Source organism: Pteropus vampyrus, unplaced genomic scaffold (assembly GCF_000151845.1).
Source record: "Pteropus vampyrus isolate Shadow unplaced genomic scaffold, Pvam_2.0 Scaffold182, whole genome shotgun sequence".
Lineage (NCBI taxonomy): Eukaryota > Metazoa > Chordata > Mammalia > Chiroptera > Pteropodidae > Pteropus > Pteropus vampyrus.
This window is the reverse complement of record NW_011888963.1, coordinates 3,361,993-3,383,896: the sequence shown is the minus strand read 5'-3', so window position 1 is coordinate 3,383,896 and position 21,904 is coordinate 3,361,993. Positions and strand designations below refer to the sequence as shown.

The 21,904-nt window shown below is 40.4% G+C and overlaps 1 protein-coding gene across 1 annotated transcript in view; it reads left to right on the top strand.

The window, feature by feature from the left end:
- Positions 1 to 8,081: 8,081 nt before the first annotated feature.
- RGS7BP (regulator of G protein signaling 7 binding protein) overlaps positions 8,082 to 21,904 on the top strand; it is a 98,951-nt gene continuing 85,128 nt past the window's right edge. The window contains exons 1-2 of the mRNA XM_011371094.1: positions 8,082 to 8,932; positions 9,782 to 9,948. Of these exons, the coding sequence (XP_011369396.1) occupies positions 8,768 to 8,932; positions 9,782 to 9,948 (332 nt within the window). The 5' untranslated portion in view covers positions 8,082 to 8,767. The remainder of the gene's footprint in view (positions 8,933 to 9,781; positions 9,949 to 21,904) is intronic.

Sequence of the window (21,904 nt, the reverse complement as noted above, 5' to 3'; positions counted from 1 at the left end):
ACGGCAAACTGACAAGAAGGATTATTTCTGGGGAAGCAGGAGAGGATTGAGGCTGGGAGGGTGGTCAAAGAGGATTTTATCCTTATCAGCAACACAATTTTTTTAGAAGAAGGAAAAGTTATGTTTGTATGAATTGTGTTATTATTAGAGAGACATAGAGGGAGAAAGAGAGGGAGAAAGGGAGAAAAAAGAGAGGGTGAATGAGAGAGCAAGAGAATAAATGAGAGAAAGAGGGTGAGAGAGAGCAAGAGTGAGGAAGAGCACCAAGCGAAACCAGAGAATAAAGCAAAGGTAGGAAATAGAATGGCCAGAAATGAGCCAGGGCACAGAAGGGTCAAACAACAGTTAAGAAACTGGTTCTGCAGACAGAGCCTGTCCACTGCAATGTTCCTCCAACATGTCTTTCAGCATACTTGGCAGGTCCAGATGTGTCCTTAAAGGAACCAAGTTGTATTGGAAGGAGGGGCCACTGCAGACATGGTTGGTGGGACCAGTAGAAGAAAACAGGGCCAATAAAGCAGTAGTTGACTTGTGTCTGGGTATGGTGTGGTACAGATTAGGTTTAGAACAAAGCCATGGTTGGCCAGAAAGTTTAGTCAGTGGGCAGGGGGTTTCAGAAGAGTCCATAGACAAGGCAGGCTAGAGTTTGGTCAATGGGTACATACATGTCCTATGTGCATAGAAGGCAGGAACTGCACTACAGAGCTAGAGTTAGATGCAAATTTCAGAGATAATAGTCATTGAGTTTGGTTATTTCCATGGGAGATTGAAATACATGTTGCTTTTTCACCTTTTAATTTGGATAGTTTAGATTGTTTTTCAGTCAGTCCTGTTGTGAGGTAATGCTTTTACCTAAAACTCTCTTAAATTTCTCCCTGTTTCTTACCGGCATAGACAGGTTCCTTCTCCACTTGAAATATTACAATAGCCTGTGAAATGGCTTCACCATCTCTTCATTCCAATGCATCCTACATATCACTGCCAAATTAATTTTCTTAAAGCATCACTGGCCTCTTATTAATTCATTTAAGAAATGGCAGTGGTCCTCTTTTGACCATGGTTTATCCCAACTCCTGTTTTGCTCTGAAAGCTCTAAGTAATATGAACCATGCCATTCTTAGCTAACATTATCTCCCACTCTACCCATAACTTGTATCACTGTATGATTCCTCAGAACACTGGAGTCCAGGCTCCAAGTCTGTTCCATCAAAAGTATAGGATGTCAGTGGTAGACATCAGATTAGTCCTTTGGTGTATCAGCTTCCTAATGTGACCTCAAATCATGTACGTTATTGTCACCCAAAGAAAATTGTTAGGTTTTCTTTGTTTCTGGCCTACTATTCTCCTTCCTTTCCTGAACCAAAGGAACCAGGCCATTTATCCTACTCACTCACACCACTTTCACCCTAGCCTCTCTTTCTTCTCTTCAATTCAGGGCAGACTCTTTATGCACGTCACTCTCATGCTTCTGCTCCTGCTATTAGCCAACTCCACAAAAGCTCTCCCCACTCCTCCATCTCTCCAGATTCTACATATACCCACTTCAGGTTGCATTTCTATCTTGTAGACTTTTCTAAGAACCTCAGTCTACAGAGGTCGATCCTGCCACTAAATTCCTCCAGTATATATACAACAGAAAATAACACTAATATATATTTTATTGTTCTTCATTATTTCATGCGTATGTGTTCATCTCCCCCGTGTAAATACCTTAGAAGAATCATATCTTTATTTTTATTGTAGTCTCTCTAGTCTTTAATATAGTGCCTTTTTTATAATAAACACTGAATAAGTACTAGATGATGGATGGATCTGATGTATCCTCTTGTTCACAATTATTCTTTACAAATTAATCAGGATTTTTTTTTTGGTAGCGAATAGTAGTAATTTGAATCAATTGACAATTTAAAAAGAATCTGGTTCATCTAACCGAAATTGTAAGTATAGTTTGACTTAAGGCAAAGCTGGATCCACATGCTCAAGTAATATCATTAAGAATCGATCTTTCTACAATTGTATCAAAAGCATAAAATACCTCAGAATAAATTTAATGAAGGAGGTGAAAGATCTGTACACTGAAAACTACAAGACATTAATGAAACAAATTGAAAAAGACATGAATAAATGATATTCTGTGCTCATGTATTGAAAGAATTAATATTGTTTAAATGTCCATACTACCTGAAAAAAACCTGCAGATTCAATGCAATTATACTCAAAATTCTAATGGCATTTTTCAAAAATAGAACAATCAATCCTAAAATTTGTGTGGTACCACAAAAGACAGGGAGGAGTCAAAGCAATCTTAAGAAGAACAAAGGAAGGCATCATGCTTCCCAATTTCAAACTATATTATAAAGCTAGTAATCAAAACAGTAAGATATTGGCATAAAAACAGACACACAGATCAGTGGAACAGAATAGAGAGTCCAGAAATAGACCCACACAAATATGGTCAATTAACTTATGACAAAACAGCCAAAAGTATACAATAGGACAGTCTCTTCTAAAAGTGGTGCTGGAAAAACTGGACAGCCACGTGCTAAAGAATGAAACTGGACCATTATCCTACACCATAACAAAAATTAACTCAAAATGGATTAAAGATTTGAATGTAAGACCTGAAACCATACAACTCTAGAAGAAAGTAGAGGTTGTAAGCTCCTTGATTTCGGTCTTGACTATGATTTTTTTTAATCTAACACCAAAACAAAAGCAACAAAAGCAAAAATAAGCAAATGGGATGATATCAAACTAAAAAGCTTCTATACAGCAAAGGAAACCATCAACAAAATGAAAAGGCAACCTATGGAATGAGAAAAAATATTTGCAAATCATATACAAGGGGCTAACATTCAAAATATATAAAAACTCATACAATTCAATAGCAAACAGTCAAGCAATCCAATTATAAATAGGCAGAGGATCTAAATAGACATTTTATCCAAAGAAGACACTCAAATGGCCAACATGTACATGAAAAGGTGCTTAACCTCATTAAACCTCAGGGAAATGCAGATCAAAATAAATCAAAAATCACCTCACACTTGTTAGAATGGCTATTACCAAAAAGACTACAAATAACAAGTACTGGCAAGGACGTAGAGAAAGGGATTGCTTGTGCACTGTCGGTGGAATTGCAAATTGGTGCAGCCACAAAAGAAAATGGTATGGAGGGTCTTCAAAAAATTGAAAAGTAGGACTACCATATGATCTAGCCAGTCCACTTCTGCATTTTTGTTTAAAGAAAACAGAAACACTAACTCAAAGATACACAAACACACACATACACATATATACAGAGTGGAATATTATTCAGCCACGAAAAGAATGAAATCTTGCCATTTCAACAACATAGATGGAACTTAAGTGAAATAGAGAGAGAAAGATAAATACTGTATGATCTCATATATATGTGGAATCTAAAAGGAAAAAGGAAAAACTAAGCTCATAGATACAGAAAACAGATTTGTGGTTGCCAGAGGCAGGGGTGAAACAGGTAAAGGAAACCAAAAGGTACAAATTTACAGTTATAAAATAAAAAAGTCATGGGTATGTAGTGTACAGCATGACAACCATAGCTAATAATACTGTATTGAGTATTTGCAAATTACTAAGAGAATCTTAAAAGTTCTCATCATGAGAAAAAAAATTCTATATGTATGACATATTAATTCGACTGACTGAGATCATTTTGCAATATATACAAATATTGAATGACTATGTTGTACAGCTGACACTAATATTACGTTGTATGTCAGTTGTACCTCAATAAAAATAAAAATTAAAAAAATAAATCAATCTTTCTCTCTCCCTCCATTCTGATTTCCTCTGGGTTGGCTCTCAAGTCATCTGTTGACCATGAGTAACAAAAGCAGCCACCAGAAACTCCAGGCTTTCGTCTTATCACCCTAGCAACCCAATGGAAATAAACTCTCAATATTAGGTTGAAATATATAAAATTGCATTTATGTAGGTCAAAAAATGTTGAATAGTGGCAATTTCATATGTTTCAACCTACTAGGTCCAGAAAAATCCCCAAGGCCCGAAGTCTATTGGTTCAGCTTAGAATACATACCCATTATTAACTAATCATTATTGCCACTAGAATGTAAGTGCTCTCATTGGCCAGGTCTGAGTCATATGCCCGCTCATTAGTCATGTGACAAAAAGTGAGAGGAGACTCATTTCTCAAAGGAAATTTAAGGTGTTATCATCAGAAAAAATGAAGAGAATAGAAACAGAGGAGGCAAAACACCAGGTGCCCACTGTGCATATAATAGACTCCAAATGTGGAAATTTACCAGGAAGCTCACTTGCGCACACTCCTTCTAAGACCATATATTTAATTTTGTATTCACATTTTTGGATTCTTTTTCTTTCTTAAAGAAGGGCCCCCAAATTATATAAGCTTCAGGATCAACAAAACCTGGAACTACACCTAATAAAAAAATTCAAAATTGTTTGTAAAATTAATAAATAAGTATTCACAATATATTGTACTTCTTGTTTTTGGTGGAAATAAACCATTTATTAGATAGTTTATTCACTAAATTCTTTACAATAACATAATATCTTTTGACACTAACGAAAAATAACTTGATCATTCCCTTCAGATCTCCCTAACATCTCGGAACTCGTCATCTTAATGTATTTTTCTTTGCCTCTGTCACAGACCGACACAGATGAGGTCTTTTTTTTATTTTTACTTCTCCTTGAACTTTACTCCCAGATGGAAGCTGCCTCCCACTATCTCCTTTCATGAGAGACCAATCCAGTTTGAGACATGCATCTCTGTGTCCTACTGTGGTTCTTTACAGCAGCGGTCCCCAACATTTTTGGCATCAGGGACCAGTGTTCCCATGGGAATCTGATGCCTGCTGATCTGAGGTGGAGTTGAGGCGGTGGTGCTAGAGCTGGGGAGCGGCTGCAAACACAGATGAAGCTTTGCTCCCTGGCTGGTTGGCCACTCACCTCCAGCTGTGATGCCTGGTTCCTAACAGGCCACGGACCAGTATCTGGTACTGGTCTGTGGCCCAGGGGTTGGGGACCCTGCTTTATAGCATCAATTTGAAAAAATTTACCAAGTTGCTCACATTCACTCTAAACTAATATTCATATTTTAAAAATTCCAAATCAAAATGAGTTCTCTAAAATTACCATAGAGAGAACATGAACCATAAGGTGGATCTTATATTGGAATGAATCTAGGATAGAACTTGGGTTGAAGCCATATACCTATAGAGGACCCATTATCGGGGTTGTGCCAAAACTGAGTTTGGATAACCAGAAAACATGACTTTGTTGGACTCTCCAACAGCATTTACCCTTCTATTTGGCAGTCAGACAGCCCCAGGAATGTAAATTCATGCTGTTTTGAATGTGGAGGAAGGTGAGGGAACTCAGCCTGCCTGCTGCTATTCTGATTACAGCATTTGTCCCTGGGAGAGACAGCTCTGGGTTGGATGCTATTTTTCTCCCCTTTCAGTAAAATGGTTTGGGCTGCTTATCAGGAAAGGCCAAGGGGCATCTACAAATGACAGTTTCTGCTTAATCCCCCAGCAGGTTTCCAAATCTGTAGTCCTTCAGATGCTTACTGGGTTTGACCTATTTATCCCCTCCTTCCACCTCCTGAAAGAAATATGGTATAGAAACAGGGCAGCACAATGGTATTGCTTTTTTTATTTTTATTTTTAATCTCTTTTAATTTGTTGAAATTGTCTCTAGGCAGAAGAAGGGGGGAGTAGAAACCAGATGGTTGTAGCTCGAGTAGAAACCTACTACTGAGGAATTTGAGATACTCAAATCTGGTAACAGTTACTATTTCCCTATAGGGAAAAGAGATAAAATAACAGAGTAATGGCAAAAGATGTCCAGAAGCCTGACCTCCATCCAGTGTCCTGTTTTCTCTATCCTACGTGCACGCACATGTAAAATGCAAACCCTTTTCCTTTAATTTTCCAAAGTACCACCAACCTTGGGCTAGAGCAGACTTTTCTTTAGTCTGGTGCTGGTGCTAGGGTCGTCAGTAGTAACAAAAGGGGCTTCAATTTACAAATGAGTATTGCCGGCCCTTCCTTAAAGCCCCTTAGCAACCCTATACCCTTCTCCTCAGCATCTCCGCCATTCACTAAATCTCAACGAATCACCCAATGTGTTCCTCAGCCTCTCCTTTCTATACACATAAAGTGGAAAGAAAATCGAAGCTGAGGGAAAGAGGAACAGTTGGAGAATTGGCTAAGAGTTAACCACTTCTATCTTCTTGTATTTGGGGAGATTCAGCCAACAGAAAAGCCCAGATAGTCTCTGGGCCTCTGAAACACCTGGAAAATAGCAGCCCACCAAGGTGGGGGGTGGGGGCTGATGCTTCCCTTCCAGACTCTTTGTTAGGGAAAACTGACTTCTCAAATCTTTTATGAAGTACTATGCAAATGCAGCGGCTGCTATCCAGCCTATTAGGTTTTTTCCCTCTTCCATCAAATATCTCCAGCTCTCCAACATTAACTAGTTAGCCTACAATTCAATTCTGACATTAACTCCCTAGAGCTAATATCTGAAGACTCCACAGGTTTAAGGGCTCAGTTCCACAAGACTGCCTTTTCTTCACAGACCAATCACAAGTAGAGTCCCCAGGTTACCCACACTTCTATCCGACTTGGCTACAAATTGAGGGGTTCCCACAAACCCTCAATTTTGATAATCCCTCAGATTCGATAATTTGCTAGAATGACTCCAGAATATAGAAAATGCTTTCCTTAGCTATTTATTACAAAGAATAGAACTCAAGAATAGCGAAATGAAAGAGATGCATAGGGCAAGGTGTGGGAAGGGGGACACAGCTTCCATGCTCTCTCCCAGAAGCTCCCCAAACCTCATCAATTAGGGTGTTTTGCGGAGATTTCATTATGGTTTTTCATGACTAAATCAATCTCCAGCCCCTCTCCCCTCCCCAGAAGCTAGGGCGTTGGGCTGAAAGTTCCAGACCGCTAATCAAGGCTTGCTCTTTCTGGTGAGAAGCCCACCCTTATCATTTAGGAAATTCCAAGATTTTTAGAAGCTATGTGCCAGGAACTGGGGACAAAGACTAAATATCTTTCTTATTATACCCCAGTACCCCATTATGTTTACCTGACTTGTAAAAAAAAATTCTAGACACCCTCCTTAGGGTTTTATCCTTTCTGGCTCCAGCTGGTACCCCCTCTCTGAATACTCTCCGTATCCCCTTAAGAGATTGACCAGAAACCTCTGATTTGTTCTTCATTAGGCTTTTCAACACATAATTAGTTCCCCTATGGCAGACCTCTTTATCTGTCGCCTCCAAATAAATTATTCACAGGAACAAGCATTCTCAGAGTCTTGGAACTGAATATCCACTCTACCTCTCTTTCTCCCAGAAGACTCTAAGGCTGGAAGTGGTAAGGGTGGACTTAAATGGTCCAGGAACTCACTCTCACCCCCTTTCACACAGGCATCCTTTCAATTTTTGGGGGGTGGGGTACCTTCTTTGACCTCTGGTCATTGATGTCCCATAAAGGAGAAGAGGGTCATTTTGAGTGAACAGGGAGGCCTATTGGCTCTTACTTGTTTAAGTCTCCACTGGGAAACTCAGAGCTGGGGATCTTGAGATGCTGGAATGCAAGACCAAGAACTTTGCTAATTAATATAGGATGAGATTTTGACTGATGGCCTCTGTGCATTTTGCCGCACTGGCTTCCAGTTTCCCTCCTCACACACAGTGAAGAAAGACGAAAGCACAATAACAAAATCTCAGGGAAACAAAGCTTTCCTCCTATGTTAGCAAAAGATCCTTTGAAGCAAAAACCTCACTCCCTTCTAGGTTTGGGCTTTGATAATCTGTGGCCCCAGGCAGTCTCCGATAGTGAAGGCCTCAAGGCCACACTGGTTGATTTGAAATCCCTGTTTAGGTCCCAGCATGTGACAATGTGCTCCGCTCTGATGACACTTTTCGTTTCTAATAATAGAGCAGATGAAGTAATATTGCAATTGATGTTCCCGGGTATTTGATTGGATAAGTGCATAAACTATGGAGGGGAAAGGGGGTTGTATGGATGGATCACATTAGTATTCCGGCCCTATCAATGTGCTGAGACGTGAACAACGTCAGCCGGACCGATTCCCTGCGTCTGCCAGTCCCGCCACAGATTCATTTGGGATCCTCGAACAGACAAGCCCATAGAGACGAGGGATCAAGGCAGCCGATTAGAGCCAATTGCCTGCTTCGGGGACTGTCAGCCCTTCCAGGCCTGGCAACGGGGAGGGAGGGGAAAGACGAACCTAGCACCGCTGCGGGAAGACACTGAAGCAAGAGCGACACTCATCCCCCCACTTCTGCCCCGCCACCTTGCAGCACAGGTTTTGAAAGCTGCTCCCCCATCTGAATGGAAACTCAGAACCGCCGGGCGGCGCGTTCCTTCTGGCCCAGCCTTGCAATCCATGTCGAGGGGAAGGTGGTGCGAGCCCACACCAGCGCCCAGCTCCCGGGACAGGGCCAGCAATGCTGCTGAGCAGAACTTGACCGAGCCCCTTCCTCACTGCTAGTTGAAGCGATGCTGCACGGCACAGCTAGAGCTTCTCCGGCTCTCCTTCAAGCTGAAGGTTACCCACCCGTACAGCCAGCCCCAACCCTGTGAGTGCCGCGCCTTGGGTCCTCGCTCCGGCTGCTTGGCGGCGGTGCGCAGGGCAACGACCGGGCCGCCCGCGCCGGGGCGCACTGCACCAGCGGCTTCGGCTTGGTGGATGTGTATGCATGAGTTCTGCACCGAATGGGCGCAAAAAGCGCCCCAGCCGGTCCACCCGCTCCTCGATCTTTCAGATCAGCAAGTCCCAGCTGCAGAGCGGGGAGTGGGAACGCAGGGGCAGCGGCTCCGAGAGCGCCCACAAAACCCAAAGAGCCCTGGACGACTGCAAGATGGTAGGTGAAAACTGCGCTTTTTTTTTTTTTTTCTAGAGAGGAGGTGGGGGAATCGTGTATGTTAATCGTTGGCCTGAGTACCAGCCACTCCCCTACCCTCAGCTCCTCCATGCCGATCGTGTGCACATGCACTATTTTTAAATCTGCAGTTCTCCAGATTCGGGGTGATGCCCAGGTCATAATGGCCCCACAAAGAAGTGCCACGGCAAGGGTCTTGGGATCGGCAGCTATCAGTCGTGCCTCTAACCCCCCTGAGAACGGTGGATGCGAAAGACACGGTGAACTGGCTTGCTCACCGGGAGGGAAGGGATGAGGAGGTGGGGGTGCTGCTCGGTGGGGAAACGGTAGCAAACAAACCCAAACAGAGCGCACGGGAACGAAGGTTCCAGCGCAGAGACTGTGCGGTTCTGTGGCCCCGCAGGAGATGAATGTTTTGCCCATTACAACCTACCTTTGGCCTTTATCTTCACGCAACTTCAAATCCATATCCTAGCTGTAACAGAGGGGCGCATTCTATGGGAGAGTTCCCAGCATCTCTTTCTAGTGGCCTGGGAGTGGCAATGATAACGCTCCAAATATGTTCTTGTTCTTCACAAACTGAGTCTGAACGGGTGGGGGTGAGTAGGTCTGGAAACAGAGCTTCCATGCATGACCAAACTTACCGATGAAAAATAAACACTTGCCTTGGACAAAGACTTTACCATCTTTGTGCCTTAATCTTTTAAACAATTTGTAAAAGCTGGAGATGGAGGAGAGTGGACAGGTGTTAGTGATAGCCCCTGTTTATGTACACCAAAATAGGAAATTTTCTGATAAGTGTTTTATGAAAGAAACTCCCTTCTTTTCCAGCTTGTCCAAGAGTTCAACACACAAGTGGCCCTGTACCGAGAGTTGGTCATTTCTATTGGGGACGTCTCGGTCAGCTGCCCCTCACTCCGGGCAGAAATGCACAAGACAAGAACCAAAGGCTGTGAAATGGCCCGTCAGGCACACCAAAAACTTGCTGCCATCTCAGGGTAGGAGACTTTTGGCATTATTTGGTAATTTATATACAGGATGCATGCATGCTGGCAGATATTTATGATGGCCAAGGCCTCAGAGATGAACTCTGCATATCTGATGTTTTAACCATTCGCCCTGAAGTTAGGATTCTCTAGAGAGCTATAAACAAACTATAGGCCTAATCGGAATCAAGGGTAGTATAATGCTTGTCTATATATTGAAGATTTAGGTCACTAAGTGATTTTTCTAAAAAAAAAATTAACTTTTAATAGGTTGGCCACAATTTGGAATTTAAAGCTCAATATTTTTTTCACAGAATGTTTGGACATCAAACCGAACTTAAGTCATCGTGCCTATTTTGTCATCTGCTCCTAAACATCTACTGCACAAAAGCCCTGTGTAGTAAAGAGAAATCTTTGGTAAATCCCAGATTTGCTAAACTATTTATACCACGAGATAAATTCCTATGATACCATTTAAAATAAAATCCCTAAAATAAAGTCTTAGATATAAATTACTCTCTTCACTGTAGTATATAAAAAGGAAGTTGTATTTTTGTTGTTTGAAATTTCTTGGGCCTTATGGGGGGATATAATTGACATAAAACATTATGTTAGTTTCAGGTATATAACAATGATTTGATATTTATATATACCGCAAAATGATCACCACAGGAAGTCTACTTAATATCTATGTCTGTACAAAGTTAATTTTTTTTCTTGTGATTATAACTTTTAATATTTGCCCTTAGCAATTTTCAAATATGTAATCTGATATTATTAACTGTGGTTGTCATACGGCAGATTACATCTGAAAGGGAAGTTTTAGCATAAGAAAACTATTTAAAGGTTGGGAAAATTCACAAATCTAAGTAAACCTTAGCTGTTTATGCCCCTCCCCCAAAGTATTTTTATTACATTTTTGGATTCCCAAGCTTATTTTAGGTGATATTATAGTAAATGAAAACTTCTCTCCTGGGACTCCACTTTTTCCTGATCTCTCAATATTGGGAGAACAGTCACGGATTTTGTTAATAGGTCCTATTTTCAGATAATTACATACAGAAAGGAAAGAGGAATTTTTATACAAATACGTTAAGTGTTTGATTCAGTCTGAATATAGCCGTTTCTGTTAATATATCTGTTTATCTGTGTAAAAATGGCTTTATAACAATAGAAGTGCAAGTTAGTCAGACTCGATACTGTTGCAGAATGATCACTTGCAGAAATTATAACTAATTTACCTATTTGAAAGAATCAGTCTTCGCCATCTTTAATGCCAATAATACATATAGTGATTATTATCGGGATACAAAGATTTGAAAGCCATATGTTGCCTCTCTTAAGAACTACTTTACATTTGACCATAGGCTTTTTATATTATGAAAATAGATTCCCTGTGCTAATCTCCTTGAAGTGAGAGAAAAATAAAAATTACAAATCTATTTTATTATTAGAAATACTGAGAAGTCTTATCCTTTTCTGTTTTAACAGTTATACTGTACTTAACAGGAAGTGAATCTAGGAGGTAGAGAGGAATTAAATGTTTCAGAAATTGGGAGAAGAAATGCAGCTGTGATACAACCCTGCCTGACAAGAAGGGAGGAAAAACAATCAAAAACACAAAGGGGAATAGTGATGGATTTAAAATGATAGAGGAAACAATGATTCAGAAGGAAAAACGGGTTTAGAACAGATAATTTTATGCTCAGGGCTAAGGAGTAGCATCTTTGTAAACTGTGTCCAAGAGTTTCCTATAGGGTGATAGCCAGGATCCCTTTAAGTTGGAACTAAAATTGCTGACATGTTCTAATCAGAGAAGGTGGACTGGAGAAATAAACGAGTTCGATTTAGCCTATTTTGCTACACATGTAAAATTCAGGTTCTTTAAATGTTTAGGAAACAAAGAGCCTGAAACTAAGTTAGCTGAGTTATGAGGATTTGAATTCGAAAAATTTGACATACTCAGGTGTGTGTAGTACTTCCCTCCTGTTCACATGTTATCTGAGGGTTGATGTTATTGGAGGCAGTTTTATTAGAATTAGTGGGAAACTGTTGTTCTTAGAGCCTTGCAAAGGTAAGGCCAACTCTACAAAATGTTCTAAGATAGAATTTTAAACATTATTCTCCTTAAAGTAATAATTGAATACAGTTTAACCTTCTTTCTAAAAACTGACAGCAATATAATTGAAGGAAATCCCGTTAGCTCCTCACTGTCTGGGCCCCATTAATGAAGGATGTAATTCTCCTTGGTAGAATTCTGTTCCTGATTCTGCTAGTTATGTGGGCTCTCACTTCCACATTGATGTGCAGGCTGGTAGGGAGACTGTAGGATTCATTTTAAAATTTGAAGCAGGGTTAAGGAAAGCAAAAGTTGTTGGGGAATGTGTAGTGAGAAAGATTGGATTTCTTGAGAGGCTATTATTTGCTAGCACAACCCAGCTAATTCATAGAATAATCCTCTGAGGGAGAGATTATCTTTATCCTACAAATAGGTCTCAGAGAAGTTAAGGAACTTGCCCAAAGTCACACACCTAAAAAGTGGCACAATTTTGCTTTAGCCCTATGTTTGCTTGCTTCTGAAATCCATGCTCTTTCTTCTATATAATACTGCCATTCAGAAAGATATTCTATAAAAAAGAACGAAGTACTGAGACATGCTAACATATGGATAAACCTCAAAAAAAGTATGCTATATGTAAGAAGCCAGTCACAAAATACCACATGTTATATGATTTCATTTACATGAAATGCTCAGAGAAAGCAAATCTGTAAGAAATAGAAAGTAGATTAGTCGTTGCCTAGGGCTGGGGGTGGGAACAGAGAGTGATTGCAAATGAGCTTGAGGGATCTTTTTGGATGATGGAAATGTTCAAAATTAAATTGTGATGGTTGTGCAACTGTAGATTTACTAAAAATCATTGAATTGTACTAATAAAGTATGTGAATTTTATGGTATGTACAGTATACCTCAATAAGTGTTTTCTTAAAAAGATATGATCACCATCACCATAATTAACACTTGCCCGATGTAGTATTTGTTCTTTTCTACACATGTAGCATTTAGTAAAAGCAATATGAGCTATAAGGGATAGGGAAAAATAAAACTTGGCACTCCATGCATTCATCAAAATGCCTGTCTGATAGCTAGCATCTAAGCACCAGTGTTTGCTCCGTGTAGGAATACAGGTAGGGGAAAGAAGTAAATAAATTCACTAATTTCTTAACAACACAAACTACTCATTTCTCATCTAACATCTGGCTTTGAGGCCAGAAGGAGACAGGGTTTAAGGTGGAGAGGGTAAAAAGAGGATGAGTCAGGATAAATAGGAAGAGAAAAAACAATGCTTTCAAATTAACAAACCGCAGATGGCTCCAGCCCTTGTGTTCCTAACCAATTGAAACCCTCAAGGACTAGTGACCACAAAAGAGGAAAACTCTGTTTTTCACTGACTGGCTATGGGTTAGAAGGTCATTTTCATACACACGATCAAAACACTTTCTCAAATTATGTTTAGATCAACAGAAGTTTGGACACGGCCTTTTCTTTCAAAGGCATCTGATGTTTTCTGTTCTGTGCCAGCCAGGTGACTCTGAAGTCTCCTCTGACTTGCTTGATTTACCACGGTTATTGTACCTTTACAATGTTGATCCTCTCCTAGATATTAAAGCTAAGAGGGCTTTAAATATCACTTGGTAGAGTGGTCCCCAAACTTGTTTTAGCAGCAGAATCCCCCCTTCAATAAACGCAGAAAGCCAGATTTATAAGGACAGTCAAAGTGGCATTGCTTGGTACTGCGCGCGTGCGCGTGTGTGTGTGTGTGTGCATGTGTGTGTGTGTGCGTGCACGCACGCGCATGCATGCAAAGGTAGGTGGCTATCTGGACCTTGTCTCCATGGACTTCTTTCCTGTAATGACTTCTGAGAACTTGGGAGAATCCCTAGGACCCCATGGCACAGAAAGTACTGATCTAGCACAATTACCTTGTTTGTATTTGAGGAATCTGAGATTTAGAGGATTTAGATGACTTTAGAGGCTACTTGGGCAAGTATATGTGAACATTTTGCAGTCAGGCCTGGCCTGGATACTGTCTTTTGTGACCTTGATGGAATTATATTTAACTCTAAACCTCAGTTTGCTCACCTATAAACTAGGTGCCATGTTCACTCATGTAGTAGTTGAGAGGATTAAGGGAGCCACATATGTGATGCCCGGCCTACCTATGGCACTCTGCCAGTCCGAGGCTGCCCTACGACTAGAACCCAGGTCTCTCACTTCCTGGTCTAGTGCCTGTTCTGTCAACCACACCACCTCCTGAAAATGAAGAGAGAGCACAGTACACACACCAGCTATGGGTGACTCAGAGGAACCAATATCCCTCAACAAACCCAGAGAGTTTATGCTATAGCTGGTAAACTAGGAGTTCTTTTCCTATACCGCTTCTGTGGTGACTGTTGCACTAGATCTTTACACCACTACCTTCTGTTAGTAGCTGCTGACAAGAGGGAAAGTGAATTAAATATGATATGTGAGAGGCAGCATATATTGTGATGGGAAAGAGCACTGACCGTAAATCGATTAGACCTGGATAAAATCCTGGCTTTACCGCTTACTGGGGATACTTGTATATTGATATATAAATTGCTTCACAGGGTGATATGGTATAGTGGTTAAGCACATAGACTTTGGAGCTAAATTGCCAGTGTTCAAATCTCAGCCTTACCATTCACAAAATAGTGTGACCTTGGGCAAAGATATTATCTTTCCTAAGTTTTCTAATCAGCAAAATGGTAAATAATAGGACCAAATCATATGGTATTATGAGGACTAAGTTAACATCCACCAAGTATTTAAAAGACTGCCTAGCAAACAGTAAATGCTATTAAGTTCAAGTTAGTGTTAATGTAATTACTAATAAAATTAAAATTCAGGTGATTAAGATACGTTTATATAAAAATATAGCCATCAAATACTTTTCAAATATTTTGGCTGGAGTAAATTTTTGCTTACCTTAGTTTCTTACATCACGCTGTGATGAATTTTCTATGTTGAAGTTTTCCAGATGGTTATCAAAAGTCCTCTTCTTTAATGCCTTAAAAATAGTATAAAGTGAGGATTCAAAAATAGTTAAGTTTAGAAATATTTTCTTTGTAAATTAGCCTAGAGTCATCATAAATCATATAATATTTATAAAATCTTTTGGCCTAGTTCTGGTATAGGCTGTGTGACGCTGGCAAAGCCTGTTAAATTTTCTGTACATCTCAATGAGAGGGTTGTACTTGAATTCGAGTGTTCTACGTTAATTCACGTAGAATCACAAACTTTGTTTACAGAACTGAGCTGTGAAAACACAAGTGCTGTGAAGTTTGAAGATTGAATTCCAGAAATAATTTGTCAAGCTGTGAACAAACTATGATCATAAGAATCTTAATTTCCTAATAGCTTTCTGGAACAGTATAATGAATATCCTAGAGATCTCCACCCTCAGATATCAGGTTTTTCCTTCCAGAAATTATTTTCCTGACCAGCCATGCTTGTGTTTCTCTCCTTTTCTCCTTCCATCTCTCCTCATATTCCTTCTTCTATTTATCTATTTTTGGAGAAGGGGGCCTGTTTTAGTTTTGTTTGATTCCTGTTTCACTTTTCTGCTCTATTTTTTTCCAGTCTCAATTCTGGCTGGTTCTTGTCCATTCCCTATTCTGTTTACTCGGAAGCTGACATGTGGGGGAGGGAGTAGAGAACCGCAGCCTAGTCAGTAATGCTCCCTTTCAATACTTTGGCTGAGACAGCAGCAATTATGTGTGGTGGCAGAGTACCGAAGAAGTGCTCGGTGACCATGGAGGCAGCTCTTTCAGCTTTCTTTGATCCACATGCTGGAAGATGCCTTAAGTGTTACTAAAAGAGGCCTGAGCTGGCAGGCATGCCAAGCCACCCTCTCTGTCCTTTGTTTTCTCTTCCTTTACAGGTGTTTTTGCTTTTAAATTTTTAACTCTCACTAGTCAGATAGTGAAAGGTGAGTCATATCTGCACCAAAATAATATGCTATCCATCAGACATAACAACGGGAGAACAATTCTGTATTAGTTTGCTAGGGCTACCGTAATAAAGTATGACAAACTGGGTGGCTTAAACAAAAGAAATTTCTTTTTCCAAAGTTCTGGAGGCAAGAAGTCGAAGATCAAGGCATAGACAGGGTTTGTTCCTTCTGGGGGCTGGGAGGAAGGATCTGTTCTCCTCCAGCTTCTGGTGGTCTGCCGGCCATCCTTGACTTGTTGAAGCACCTCTGCCTTCATCTTCGCGTGTCCCTCTCCCTGTGTATGTATGTCTGTGTCCACATTTTCCTTTATACGGACATCAGTCATATATTGGATTTAGGGGCCTACTCCCTCGAGTATGACTTCATGCTAACTTAATTATACTTGCGATGACCTATTTCCAAATAAGGTCACATTCTTAGGTACTGGGGAATAGGACTTCAACATGTAAAATTGGGGGGTAGGGGCAGACATAATTCAACCTATAGCAAATTGACCCATCTGCAGTAGAATACAGTTTGGGGTGTTTTGCTCAATGGGGATGGAGTTTTGCCAAAATCCACATACTGTCTCAACACTTTCGCACGAAAACTTTCCAGTGCCCAGTGTTTTATCATTTGCAAAACTGTAGCTCATACTGGTGGGGAGGGGAGTTTGACCATGGAATAGACTGCTTTTTATATGAAATGGATGTGTTCACAAAAGTACCGAGCCCCCAATATGGTTAGCACTTTGCTCTCATCAATTTAATTACTAGTATTTGAAAGTGGAACAAAAATCCAACTGCAGAAGAGAATTCTAGGGGAGTGAGAGAGGCACCTGACAGTCCACGTGTAGGGCTTTCTCTTCATCAAGTGTACACGAGAGAACTGAGCAGGTGGTGGTCCCTCGGAGTACTAATACTGTTGCTGTAGGACCATAAGCATAGTCTGGAGCAAGTGACAAAGTACTAACCCACACCAGATTAAAGAAGAGTGCCATCATAGCAACGACACTAAACACGATGGAATCTGGACAAGTGCTTTCCCATTGCTTGTTGTACTTTAGCCTAAAAATGTTTTGAATGGATCTAATGATGTTCACCTTGTTAGAGCCTTCTTAATAGGTTTTCCAATTAGAGGGAAAATTAGATTCTAAAATGAACTTTAGGAAAATTTATCAATTTACTATTTATGCTGTGAAGTACAAGAGAGTGAGGCTGTGTTTCATTCATGTTTGCACCCTGAGTGGAAAACTCAGTGAGGACATGTGCATCTTGTGTGTTCATTAAGTTTACTTGGTATTTTAAAAACTATTCTTAAAAGAAACTGTGTCTTGACACAGACTTTAGTAAGAATTGAGAAATTAGGCTATATTTTATGAAATTTTATTACATTTGATGGTTATTTTTTTCTGGTTTGTAACTGTAAAGCCATTATGTTGGTTTTTAAACAACGGACGACTTGAAGAGCACACCTAAGATCTATTTGTGAGGCATACAGTTTCACTATTACAACAAATCAGGGAGGCAGTGTGTATTTTACTTATAAAGTGGTTATGTTTAACTGATGTTACTTGATTAAATATCACCCTATTGTCGGTCTTCTTGGTGGCTTTATATTGAATAGTTAAATAACCATTTTCCATTGAGGTTACCTTTTTAAAACCATTCTATAAACTTTTAGCCCTTAAATGTTTATTTTTGCCTTAACTGAAAAATATATATATACATAAAGCACAGCACCAGAGCAATAATTATACTCTCAGTCATTTATTTCCTCTACTCTACATGACTCAAAATTTAAAAACTCATGAAAAACATTTAATTGCTTTTCTAAATACATATATTATATATGCAAACAAATACTAAAATCTGTGAAATAAACTTTTGTTAGGCTAAAACGTCTGAGCCTTTAAATAGAAGAGCTGATGTAGCAAATAAAGGTTTTCCATCTAATGGGAAACTATAGACATCATCAGGTTAGCAAAAATCGACATTCGCAGCTGTATGTATATAGTAAACTAATCATCTAAAGGGGGAAGTACATAGTAACCCAGAAGTCAAATGCCCAGTGTATTCTTCAGACACTAAGAATAAGTATCTTAAAGTCTCCCTCAGCCCTGACTGTCAATTACCATGTCCAGTAGTGTTTTATCTTTTTCAGTGTTGATGGTCTTTCTCCTTTTCCCCAATTTCTCTGGCCACTCAGTTCAGAATCCTGTCCCCACAGGCCATCAACTACTATAGTGACTCCCAGTTGATCTCTTTACTGTTAATCTCTCACCTCTTTTCATTTATTCACTAGATCCAGTCTAATACTAAAATTCTCCTCTGATCCTATCACTGCTTTAAACTTCCAAAGATTCCTCATTGTCTAAAGCATTGTTTCTTCAAATGTGATTCCTGGATTGCTTGTTTCTGAATCACCCTCAGCCCTAAGGAACCAAAATCTCTAGGGAGTGAGGCCTGGAAATCCAAAATTTTAATAAGTACCACCCAGGAGATTCTTGAACATGCTAAATTTGAGGCCTGTCGGCCTGAGGCAGTGATTCTCAACCTGGGCTGCACAGTGGAACCATTTGGGAAGCTTAGAAAAATGACTGATGTTTGAATTCCATCCTGAGTTGCTGATCTAAATGATCTGGGAGGCAGCCTGTGCCTTTGGATATTTTTTAAAGCTCCCCAAGTAAGCATCTATATCAAAATGGATATTTGGCTACATTCAACAAAAAGTCAAAGCAGTAGTTGGCTTAAAGACACCAAGGTTTCTTCCCTCACAGAAAAGCAGCCCTAGAATGGGCAATTTAGAAGTCATATGGTGATTCCACAAAATCATCTGATACGATGGTATTCGGAGGTGGGGTGTTTGGGAGGTTCTTAAACCCTGAGGGTGGAATCCTGTGAATAGGATTACTGCTTTATGAAAGAGGCCCCTGAGAGCTCCCTAGCCCCTTCCACCATGTGAGGATGCAGGGAGAAGCTTCCAGCTATAAAGCGGGAAGAGGGCTCTCACCAAGCACAACCACGCTGGTGCCTCGATCTTAGATTTCATAGACTCCAGAACTGTGAACAGTACATTTCTGTTTAAATGCTACCCAGTTCATGGCATTTTGTTTTAGCACTCAAATGGACTAAGTCAAAAAGAAACAAGCAGAAGAGAGAATGTTTCAGATAGTGATGAATGCAGTGAAGGAAATAAAATAGCATGATATTATTAAAGAATGATGGATGTAGTGTGGGTAGTTATTTTCAGATAAGGTATTCAGAAAGGCCCCTCTGAGAAGGTGACATTCTAACTTGATATCTGACTTTGAGAAGGGACCAGTTATGTAATGATCTGCAAGGAAAGCATTTCAGGCAGAGGAAATAGCAAATGAAAAAGGTCCTAAGGTGAATCGACCTTGGCATGTCTAAGGAAAAGACGAGATTATCACTTTGGAATTGTCTTCATTTGCAAGTAACATGGGCCAGATTTCAGTGACTTAATTAAACACATAAGGGTTTTTCTCACATAATTAAAAACCCAGGGGTAGTGATAGCAAGCACTGGTTCATGATTGGAAGATATCAAGACTGAGATTTCTGCAGTGCTCGAGGCCCTTTTCTCAGGGTCACAAGATTGCTGCTTCAACTCTAGAAATTGTGTCCATATTCCAGGCAAGAAGGAAAGATAGAGCAAAGGGCAAAGACAAACCAATTAAGTGTGTCCCTTTTTCAAAGGGCTTTCTCCGAAGCCTCACATGGCAACTTCCATGAACATCTAGTTGGCCAGGACCATGTCATGTGGCTTTCCTGGCTACACATTTTATGATCCGATTTACATACATCTCTCCATACTAACTGTCTATTGAAAACAAAAATGTCCCCCAATATGTAAGCCAAAGTGATGCTTCCTGAGGCATCCTTAGCAAGACTCCAGAGAGAGCCAGGGTAGGGAGCTTAGAGAAGTGAGGAAAAGGGTGCTGGGATGGGGAGAAAAATGTACAAGGAGATCCCTCAGCATCTACCTCTTTTCCTGCCCACTTCCTTGTTGGTTTGTTTGTTCATTCGTTTATTCATTAAACATCGAATATCTACTGTGGCCCAGACACTGTGTTAGGCCTTGGAAGTATAAAGATAAATAAAACACAGCCCCTGCCCTTGAGGAGCAGCGTATCATGTAGCATCTGTGCAGGGATAGACATGTCATTAAATCGTTGCAAAACAGTGTGATCGATGCTGCAATAGAAATATGTAGATGACATTGTAGAGACATAAAGGAAGTGACAATTAGCTCTGCTTGAGTGGGTATAGCCAGGAAAGGAGACTTCATAAAGGTCATGCTGCCACTTGTACTGAGCTTTGAAGCACATGTAGCAATGTCCTTTCTTTTCTATTTGTGTGGTCTTGGGTCTCCTACAATGAGAAAATCTTGGAAGACACTATTTGTCTTGAATTAAGGAGAAACAGAAATGGGAGTTAAAATGTGTGGAGAACCAATTTATATGTTGTACCGTTTGCACACATTACTTCATGATTAATTAAGTTCATCTGAAATAATATTTACTTAGAACTCAGTGAGATAATGCTTTAAAGTTTTATGTTTGCTAATAAATGCATTTACCTGCAAGTAACAGAGACTAGCCTCTAGTGACCTAATCACAGAGCCAACAACATAGGTAGGTGGGAGCTGGGATTATTTCATTGGTTTAAGCATGTCAGTACTATTGTTCTTGTGATTCTTTTGACTCTTCTCTTATGGCTCCAAGGTGGTCCCTAAAGCAAATGTGGGGCCACGGTTGTCTTGTGATTCTTGATGAGGCATGATTGGAGGCTTTCCAGAGCACCCAGAATGCTAGATATTCTTAAAATCTCCACTTTGTAGTAAATTTAAGTTCAGAAAGTTGAGATATTTAGTCGAATATTTGGTGAGGCTGGGGTTTGAACACTGGCCTGTCTGGTGCCAGAGTCTTTACTCTTGAAACTATGCTGAACTGTTTTCTCAGAGAGCCCTTTTCTTGCTTGGAGAGGCCCTAGGATTAGCCTGCCTGCTCTCCTTCCCTTCTGTGGCCACGAACTATTATCTCCACTCAGTCTCTCTCCTCCCCCTGGACATACTTCAGGACAAGGACCTCTTCAGCTGGCACACAGCCTCTTTGAGGGGTTTTAAGGTTTCCTCAGCTAATAAGAGAAAAACAGGTGAGAAGGAAAAAGATAACAAAATTATGGCCTGACTGAAGCTGCCAGTACAATGTGAACTGATCTTAGCTCTGCATTCTTGAGGCCTGAGCACTTCTCTCTGGGTTCCAAATCTTTCAGACTTTCTTCCTCTGTGCTATGTTTACTCAAATTGCTCCATTCTTGGTCACCTTCCTTCTTGTTTGCCCACCCCTGCAAGTACTAGAAATGACCCATGTCAGATCTGACTTTGATCCAAGTCCAGGTAGGGTGAATTCTTGGTTTCAAGAACCAACCCACTCTCCCCAGTTAGAGGACATTTGAGGAGTGGGACATCCAATTACCATAGCGACATTGCCTACCCAGTACCACTCCAGGACATCAATGAGTACAAGAGTTAAAAGAGAAATGGAAGTAGGGTAAGGAATGGTACCAAGTGGTGATGGAGCTCAAAGGATAGACAGCCGCCCACTCGGGTGATGGGAACACTCAAGAAAGTTACACTGAGGCTGTGTGAAAAGATGAGAATGTCTCATAGGGACAAAACTGGAAATCCCATGGTGGGGGAGGGGGACAATTTAGATGACTCCCACCTGCCCTAGGGTGGGCCATCTGCTTTATTCAGTCTGCCAATTCAAATGCTAATCTCTTACAGCCGCACCCAGAAATGTTTAACCAGATACCTGGGGTTCCTGTGGCCCAGTCGAATTGATACATGAAATTAACCATTACACTGGGTCCGGTCCCTTGACCACAGCAGATGGCTGAAGGTCTTAAAATTCAAAATTCTCAGAGTGTA